The 9,955-nt window shown below is 40.8% G+C and overlaps 1 protein-coding gene across 1 annotated transcript; it reads left to right on the top strand.

Annotated features, from left to right (window-relative positions):
• Positions 1 to 3,021: 3,021 nt before the first annotated feature.
• LOC131219280 (small ribosomal subunit protein eS19-like) lies at positions 3,022 to 9,082 on the top strand. The gene is made up of 4 exons (XM_058214350.1): positions 3,022 to 3,147; positions 7,680 to 7,770; positions 8,282 to 8,465; positions 8,764 to 9,082. Exons 1-4 carry the CDS (start codon positions 3,064 to 3,066, stop codon positions 8,834 to 8,836), a joined length of 432 nt encoding a protein of 143 aa, XP_058070333.1. The 5' UTR covers positions 3,022 to 3,063; the 3' UTR covers positions 8,837 to 9,082.
• Positions 9,083 to 9,955: the final 873 nt, after the last annotated feature.

Here is a 9,955-nt window from a genome sequence, read left to right as displayed (position 1 = left end):
ATTGTCCCCCCTTGCCATGGGATAAGATTAATTCTATGCTTTGTTGGTAATACAATGGTACATTGAATGGATATACCCACCATCATTTGAAATTACTGAGAATAACACACAGGTGTTATATCTAAACCGTTCATTTATTTTCTAACCTCATTTTATGGCATGGGCCTAAAAATGAGGTAGATCCAAAACTTATGTGGCCCCAAAGAAGTTTTCAACAGTAAGTATTTAATCCCCGTTACTTTCTATGGTGGGGTCCACCTGAGATTTAGATTTACCTGATTTTTTGGCCCATGCTCTAAAATAATCTCGAAAATTGGGTGGACGGTGTGGATATAGGCCACACATCATGGTGGGACCTACACAACTTGCTAACATTGAATGAAATTGGCACGGGACCCAATGCAATTCCTTCTAATCTAATTCCCACCAACTTCCATTCTTCCCAAACATGGAGTGGAATTGGCACGGGACCAGATGAATCCCCTCCCACCTAATCCCTTCTAATCCCACTGCCCAAACACGCCATTGGGATCAAGCTGGTATCGGTTTCCTCCTTTCATCAGGTGTGTGTTACCTCATCAACGGGTTGTTTAGTCAACAAACATTACCGAGAACACTAGGAAGTTTTTAAATGCTCACCGACCACTGTTTCCTGTGGTGTGGTATACCTATAATTTAAATCTGCTTCATTTTTGGAAGGACACCCTAAAATAAGCTGTCTAAACAGATGGAGGGCGTGGATATACAATGCATATACATATACATGGCCCTACAGTCAGGTCCCACCCACAGCCAAGTTGCTCTGTTTCTTTTGCACATGTTTGCCCACCTGAAGATTAAAAAATGCGGGTCTGAGCCAGATGTTCTAAAATCAGTGTGACCCACCTGATGGAAAGCCAAGATCTCTCGCACACGTGTGCCATATTTTGCACTTGCGTTTGGAGGACGCGATTTCCTACTAAAGTCTGTGCGCTGGAAACTTAGGTAGGGCCGCACTAAAGGAAAATGTGTGTAAGGAAATTCCTGCCGTTGAAACATTCCTGGCATTGACATTGATCTTTACATGCCATCTATACCGTTTACAACGTGATTCTTATTGGGATTAAACGAAAACATAAATATTAGGCTGATTCAAAGCTTCTTTGGCCATACAAATATTTCAACTATAGACGTGTAATCCTCACGTTTTTGGCCCACCTAACTATTGGATCCGTCTCTTTTTTGATCTCATGTCTTAAAATGAGCTCACAAAACGGATGGATGGAGTGGATTTCTCAAAAACATAACCTATGTACCCACCTAAGTTGCCTGTGCAGGAGCTTCGTTCGGAAGGCTTTTGCAGGGAATTTGCATCCGCACTTGTTTACGCGGATTTCGTGTAAAAGCCTTCCGCGGAAAGTTCATGCACTGTAAACTTAGGTGGGACCTACTTTAATATTTTTAAGGAATCCATTCTGTCCATCTATTTTTTGTACTCATTTTAGGAGAGTAGATTAAAATTGAACACGATCGAAGACTCAAGTGGATAGTACTAAAGGAAAAAGTAGTTAGGGAAATTTGTACTGCTGAAACCTTCTTGGTTCGACGGGGATGTTTACATGCCATCCATACCGTTAATAACGTCATTCCTACTGGGATGAACTGAAAAAACAAATATTAACATAATTAAAAACTTATGTTGGCCTATGAATATTTCAACCGTGTGCACGCTCAAGTATCACGTTTTCGGCCCACTTGAATATTGGATACGGTTCATTTTTTGTCTCATATAATGAAATTAACTCAAAAAATGGATGGATAGGAAGGATTTCTCATAAACATCATAATAGGCCCCACTTGGTTCCGTGGTGGCAAAAGGCTTTCTCAGGAAATCCGCGCCCCACGTTTGGACGTGTGGTGGGAACGGATTTGGACGCGGATTTCCTGTGAAAGCCGTCCTGCACGGTGAACACAAGTGGGGCCCGCTGGAATGTTTGTGATAAATCTTTACCATCCATATGTTTTGTAAGCTTATTTTTAGACATAAGGACAAAAATGAACCATGTACAATTCTCAAGTGCGCCAAAAACATGAAAATTGAATGTCCATAGTTGAAATACTCATGGGGCAATAGAAGTTTTGAATCATGCTAATATTTATGCTTTCAGTTTATCCCATAGGATTGACGTTTTTAACAATATGGATGGCATGTAGACATCCCTCTTAACCCTAGGAAAGTTTCAACGATAGGAATTTCCCTAACTACCTTTTCCTTTAATACAGCCCACTTGAGTTCTGAATCTGTTCAATTTTGATCTAATCTCTTAATATTAGCTTACAAAATGGATGAGCAGAGTGGACTCCTAACAAACATCACAGCGGGCCCCACCTAAGTTCACAGTGCGGGAACTTCCGCGAAAAGCTTTAGCAGGAAATCCGTGTCCAATGGATTAGCTACTCACCCTGCCACTGGCAAATGGCCGATGGTTGGTGCTCCGTGGGCCTCACCATGATGTATGTGTTTCATCTATTCTGTTCACCAATTCTTTCGAATCATTTGATGATACGAGCTCAAAAATGAGGTTGATCAAAATATTAAGTGGACCGCACAGTATTGATTGAATGCACACCTTTAAAAACTTTTTGAGAGCTACATAAGTTAGCTCAAGCTGATATATCTTTTTCCCCTCATCCAATTCTGCATGACTTAATCAACATGTTTGATGTCAAACAACATTACATTGGACCTGGGAAATTTTTAATGGTGCACATTTAATAACTACTGTTTTCCCATGGTGTGGTCCACCTGAGATTTAGATCTATATAATTTTTGGCATCAAGACCTAAAATTATCTTTCAAAATTTATGGACGGAGTGGATAAAACACATACATCACGGTGGGGTCCACATAGCACCAACCACTAGCCACCTGGCTGGTGGCAGCGTAACTTGCCAAACCGCATCCTGCGTTGGGTAGGGTAACGAACGGCGTATATAAGCACCTGTATAGCTCCTTCAGCAGAAGAAGGGACGGAAGGGAGAAATAAAAACCCTAACCCTAATAGTAGCAGCAGCAACAGAGAGATGGAGGCGGCGAGAACAGTGAAGGACGTTTCCCCTCACGACTTCGTGAAAGCTTACTCAGCTCATCTCAAGCGTTCTGGAAAGGTTTGCAGATTTTAGGGTTTTCTCTTCTTTCATTTTTTCCGTTTTGTAATGGTAGGGTTTGGATTTGCAGATTTTAGGGTTTTCTCTTCTTTCATTCTTTCCGTTTTGTAATGGTAGGGTTTGGATTTGCAGATTTTAGGGTTTTCTCTTCTTTCATTCTTTCCGTTTTGGAATTGTAGGGTTTGGATTTATCGCTCTCTTCTTTAAATGTAGAGATGAGATTCTTACGATGATTCATCGCGTATTTGTGTGACAATCCGTGCCGTCCAAATCGCTGGCCTAATTTCGGATGAATCATGGCCTAAATAACAGGATGAATGGATGATAGTAACCATCTGATTTATCCCGTTGAATTTGGGCCTCTCACTTTTCTGCTTTTATCCATCCGTTGGTATTTTACTGATGTGATGGTTGGGATCAATCGATCGGTGTGAGTTTCGCGCTATGGTCCGTACACGATGTGCCCCATATTTTTGATGGTTTGGATCTGGGTTTCCGTACATGTGTTCCACATGTTAAGAGGATGAGTGAAAATGGTGATGAACTACCATTGTAGTTGGGTCCATGTTGAGATCTGTAGATAGGAACCTCCACATACAGGCATTCTTTCCCCTGGAGATGTGTTGTATGTCTATGACACTCAGCCGTGAAAAAGATGGGCCACACCATGAAGATCAGCTGATGCTAAAATCAGGTCGATCCACTCATTGGGTGAGACACCATGTCGGAATCAGTGGGATCAAAGTGTACAGGTGGGGCCCATTGAAATCAGTAGGAAAGTGTATGTATGAAGTTGTACAGGTGGGGCCCACCAGCGACTGTGTCAGCTTGGTTTTCAGGCTGCACCTTTTGCTCAGATACGATCTCCTGCACATAATATGTTTTTGTCAGAGAGATGGTGTTGTATGTGAAAATTCACGTTGATGGGCTGTATGTGATCATCTCGTGGTGTCAGTTTTCGCCTTACATGCCATGTTTTAGCTTCTGGCTATCGCTGTGTATAAGTGAGCATGTAGACAAATTGCATTTCAAACTTTCAGATACCGCCCCTTCTTTCCTGCCAACATGTCATGTTTGTTTACGTCCAAGCAGTGTGAAAGATGAGCCAAAACAATGAATTTTACCAGTCAGGCAAATCTGACCAATCCAATCATTAGGGTGGGCTGTACTTTTGTGCTGAATCAAGTCAACGCTTGTCCATTGATTTTGATGTTTTGATCACTTGTGAGTGAACCAGCTTGAATTTTCGCCCACGCAGGACAACTAACCACTTGCTCTAAAAGATCGCTCTAAAAGCTTGAACTAATAGAGCGTGGCCGCCTCACTTGGGCTGCCCACCTCGAAGGGCACACTTCACATAGGCCACCCCACTCGAGCTCAGTGTGAAAATGCCCCTGCATTAATCACCTCCGGTGAGGTCCGTGAGGAGTTTCGAACACGAGACCTCCCGCTATAATACCACTTTTGATGCAGGATAACTAACCAATTGCTCTAAAAGCTCGAACTAATAAAACGTGACGAATCAATCCCTTTATCTCATAGCCCAGGTTAAGCCTTCGTCCGAAGCCCCCTCATGGGCCCCACTTCACATGGTCTCGCCTCACACAAGCTGCGCACCTCAAGTGCCCCACCACTTCACACAGGCCACCCACTCGAGCCTTGTGTGAAAATGCATCGGCATTAATCACCCCTGGTGAGGTGTTTGGAACACGAGATGGGACATCTTGCTCTAATACAACTTCTGACATAGGACAACTAACCACTTGCTCTAAAAGCCCAACCTGATAGAGCATGGCGAATCAATCCCCTTATCTCATAGCCCAAGTCAGACCCTCGCGGAACCCCCCATCGTGGGCCCCACTTCACATGGGTCCTGCGTCACATGAGCCACCCACCTCACACGGGCTGCCCACCCTGAGTGCATCCCTGCTTCACACATTCCACCCCACTCGAGCCCAATCTGAAGATGCCCTTGCATTACCTACGTATTTGACATAGTAGGTGAGATGGGTTTGTATGTGAAAATTCACATGCAGTGTATGTATTTAATCAGTTCATTTCTCTTATGTTATTGTTACTTTCTTTATCATGATCTGTACTTATAAATCTGTAAATCAGTTCTTTAAATATCTTCTTGTTTCTTGTTTTTTGTATTGGCCTGGTTCTTTGGGCATTACTATACACTGACTGATACATTACAGCATGTTTGAATGCACTCTAGAATGGGCATGTTCCCATGCCCATTTGGCAGTTCTCATTTTGCATGGGGATGTTTGGTGTAACCTGCTTGCACTGCATTAAACATTCCCATCTGCAAATTGTGTCCCAAAAATTGAAAACAGAATGTAATGGGTGGGGGGGCAATTATCACCCCATTCTAATTTCAGGTGGTAGGTGCACTGCTATTTGCACGTTATCAATGGTGCTGGAACTTAGTGTCCATCTTACATTTAAAATCCAGGAAAAAATGAAAATTTATGTGGAGATTTTTGGATAAGGTCCAGTAAAATGATCTCTTTGACCTGACAGCCATAGTTATGCATTCAAAATACATGTGGCATGCCTATGCATTAATCCATATCAGTCCTTGGTATGATAGTGGATGGGGCATCATCCAAAAATCAGACTAATTGGATGGTGTTAACCATGTTATTAAAAATGGTTACATTTTGGTTGTATGTGCTGTTACATAGAGGAAATAGTCCTCCCCATTTTGCGGTACGTGGTGTGAATTGGTCTGTCATGTAAAAAAGGGATGTATTAGCCCAGCCTGTATCAGCTGATAGCCTGATACGCCTGTATCAGCAGTGTTGTGGGACAAATACAACTGTTATAGGATGATACAACCATGAGGGGTCCATTATGGAAGTTTTTATTTTTAGTATTTCTCTTGTTTTTCCACTTATTTATTCATTGCAACCATGAAGGAAGCTTAGAAACTAACTTAAACTAGATCTAAGCCCATTTAAAGGATCAAAACACAACATTTGAGTGGAATGGTGGGACGGGATCAAAACAGAACATTTGAGTGGAATGGTGGGACGGGATCAAAACACAACATTTGGGTGGAATGGTGGGACGGGATCAAAACACAACATTTGAGTGGACAATTTTGAGAACTATCGGAAGAAGGGGCAAACCATCACTTTTGTCCTTTCTCCTTTTCTTTTGTATTTATATGTAATGAACCCTAGTCCACCAAATCATTCTTGATTCGTGTTTGATTAGGGCATTTTTAGTCAACTTAAGAGTAGATCAAGTTGATGCTACCTAGCATATGGATTTCTTGCCAAAGAATGGCCCATTATGCTATCAAATGTGTCTAAAACCATAAAAGTATACACATTTGGAAAAGAAAAAAAAAAGGAATACACATTTGGGATCTTCACATTTTTTAGAAATTTATCAATAATTTTTTAGATTTACCCTTAAAAAAGAAAAGAAAAAGAAAATATGCCGTCAGTATTAGCTGATACAACCTATATCATATTAGCCAGCAAGTTGATGATTCACCAGCCAAAATTATTACATAATAATTGATTTTAATTGTCTGATTGGGGTTTACCCACGTTGAAAGGCTCTAGTCAATGGTAGAGATCATTGATTGAATGATCTTAATCTTTAGAACAAAGAAATAACTGTCCTGAAAGCATTGAGACTTGCAGGTTTGTAGTGGTCCCGAGGAGAAGGATCACTTTTGACTCTGAATCTGAACAAGTTTGGTACTTTGCTTAAATTCATTGGATACCATTGGTTGTCTTGTGATGGTGCTGGTTTGCAACTTGGTTTGGATAAAAGGTATATGAAAATTGATCTTGAATTGTTGCATTTGGAAAGGTTTGTGGTAAAAGACTAAAACTAGTGTTGAAAAGAAATTTGGTCATTTTAGTTGCGAAAAGAAAACTAAAAACTCAAGACAAAACATGGATCTTATGCACCTCAAAAAACTTGCCACGGTTGAATCATGGGCATGAATGAGTTCTTTTGGGTTTCTAGCTTGTTTCAAGAAGACTTCAGGCGATCTATCCTGAGCCTTTTGATAATTTTAAGGCGTCATCAGTCAAGGTGGTCTTCCCTAAACCTTTTAAGAGTTTTAAGGTATCATCAGTCAAGTTTGTTCTTTTCTTTCCTTTTAAAGTCTAGTGAGAACAGACTTGATGAAATATGGTTTAACCTATGTAATGGTCCTTGATACTTGATAGAGTGGAATGGTGGGACGGGATTCTCTTAGCCATCCCAAATTAGTTGGGATAAGTCTCATGATGATGATATAGCTTTTCAGTTAGATTTTTTTTTTTGGAATCTTGATGATTAATGAAATGGGATTTATTTGACATAAAGCAAGTTAGTCCTGCTTACAATGGGAACACAAGTATCATGTAATTTGTCGTGACACCAGTCCCTGAGAAACATAGTAGTTTTTTTTTTTTTTGGAAGATAGAAATGTACAGTTGTTGTTATTGCAATTACTGAACTTTTTGTTTGTTTTTTTTTTTTTTTTAATGACATCAGTTGTTTTCCTTTGTGAATAGGTTGAGCTTCCTCACTGGACAGATATAGTTAAAACTGCCAGATTCAAGGAGCTTGCTCCATATGACCCGGATTGGTATTACATCAGAGCCGGTATTGATCCTCTATCCTTTCTTCTGTTGCATTAGAGCAATTATATGGTTCTGAGCTTCAAGATACAATATGCTTTCAACATCGTGCATCTGGTTCATGGCTTGGTGATCCAGATCATCGAGGTAATGGGTCCCATTGATGATTGTGATGCCCCAAAATTCTCCCGGATTGGAAAATCTTAACCATCCAATCAGTTGCCTGTAGATGGTCAAGAGAAATGCAGCCACGGTCAGCATTCCAATGAGGACCAAAGGGTCAATGTAATGTTGCCTTCCGATATTAGAGATTTTGTGGTAGCTCAGGCCCATTTGATCAGCATTCTGGATAAGCAGAGCAATTGGTGACCCCTCGCGTGGTATTGAAACCTTCAGCAAACTGTGCAACTGCTGAGGCACAGGACCCAATAATTCATATTCACATTAAGCATACATTTTTCTGTTATTATTATCTTGTCAGGTTGACCTGTAAGAAAATGTTGTCCAATATCCTGTTTATGTGTTCAACATTGCAGCTTCCATCGCAAGGAAGATCTATCTGAGGCAGGGTATTGGAGTCGGTGGTTTCCAGAAGATTTATGGTGGGCGTAAGAGAAACGGGGCTCGTCCACCACATTTCTGCAAGAGCAGCGGTTCCATTGCTCGTCACATCCTTCAACAGTTGCAGAACATGAACATAATTGACATTGATCCAAAAGGGTGAGCACTGAGTTTTTTTCTCTTTTTTCATACCACTCTTTCTTGGTGAGGGGTCTGGATCACTTGTACAAATTGAACCTGATTATGCTGTCCACATCGCTCGAGGATCTAATAGGTCCTGTAATTAAAATAACCACTGTGATTTAATCACTAATTGCTGGTTATTATGAACTTTGAGAAGTATTTTGAATTTGAAAGGCTATCATTTTGGAGGTCAATCACTCCCTTTTAGGAGTTATTTCGGAAGATTACCTGTTCAATTACTGAATTTAATTATTTTTAATATTCTGTTCTACAGTGGGAGGAGAATTACGTCAAGTGGTCAGCGTGATCTTGATCAAGTTGCAGGTCGGATTGTCGTTGCTCCTTGAGTCCAGATTTGGGCATGTGTGCTCATGCTTTTGGACAGGTAGCTATTTTTCGAGCATAATTTTGTAGGGTTGTTTTCAGATTTAGTGGGGGATGTTGTTATCAAAGGATTTCAGTTTTTTAGTTTTTTTTTTTTTTGGATGAAACATGGTTTTGGAATAGGATTTTTGTTATTGAAGCTTTTAGGAGTCACATCCTTGCATGTCAAAGATGGTTTTGGAATAGGATTTTTATCATATCTTCCTCAATCCCATCACATGCTGAGTTCCTACATGCTACAAGTGGTCCTGTGGTTTGGTGACCTAGTCATTGATTTGAATTTCTTCCATTGTCGATGGACTTTGCTGCCTAAAGAAATAATGGCTGGTGATTCCATGGGTTTGGAGTACGTTACATCAATGGCAAGACCCATTAGATCAATGGCCCTGAGTGCTGTCTGTTGCTGGACTGCCTTTTGCCATTCCTCATTATTGGTGTCTGCCTTCATCTCATTTTTAGTTAACAGTGGTTATATGGTGATCAGGATCTCTCGGGCATGATTAAAAAACTAAAATGGGATGAACTTGTTTTTACGCATCGACCAAACAGTGATTCATGTTTGGATGGCCACTTAAAAGCGTATTCATCTCATTTTTGGTTAACATCAATTACATATTAGAGATCTCATATAAATTGCTGTTATTTCTACTACAAACTCATTTTTAAATGGCACCCAAACATACCATTCAAAATTCACCTCAAGTACCAATTTTTCAAGGTGCATGCATGTGTAAAAAGCTGCTGGATGTATGAGGCGCGTTTGGTTGCCATCTGTCAATTAATCAAGCGGCAGTGTCGTTGCCATCCATGGTTAACACTGGTTGGGTGCTTCTGATCAGGGTGCATACTAGGGAGAATCCATGGTTTGGATTATGGGATGAGTGTTTCTGGTCAATGTGCCTGAGCTGTGTATTGTGGACGTAAGTTGGGATGCAGAACAATTTGGTGGGCCCGAACCTGAAATGGGACGGATCTATTATGGATATGTGGTAGGAAAATGCCCACTTTCAACTGGGAATGTGGGGGTTCTGTTGCCGTGTTTCTGATTTTGTATTGTGCTTGTGGGTTTGTTTGGTTGCACC

The sequence above is a fragment of the Magnolia sinica genome, chromosome 11, assembly GCF_029962835.1.
Source record: "Magnolia sinica isolate HGM2019 chromosome 11, MsV1, whole genome shotgun sequence".
Taxonomy (NCBI): Eukaryota; Viridiplantae; Streptophyta; class Magnoliopsida; order Magnoliales; family Magnoliaceae; genus Magnolia; species Magnolia sinica.
The sequence above is the reverse complement of the archived record's forward strand: the minus strand, read 5'-3'. Positions and strand labels throughout refer to the sequence as shown.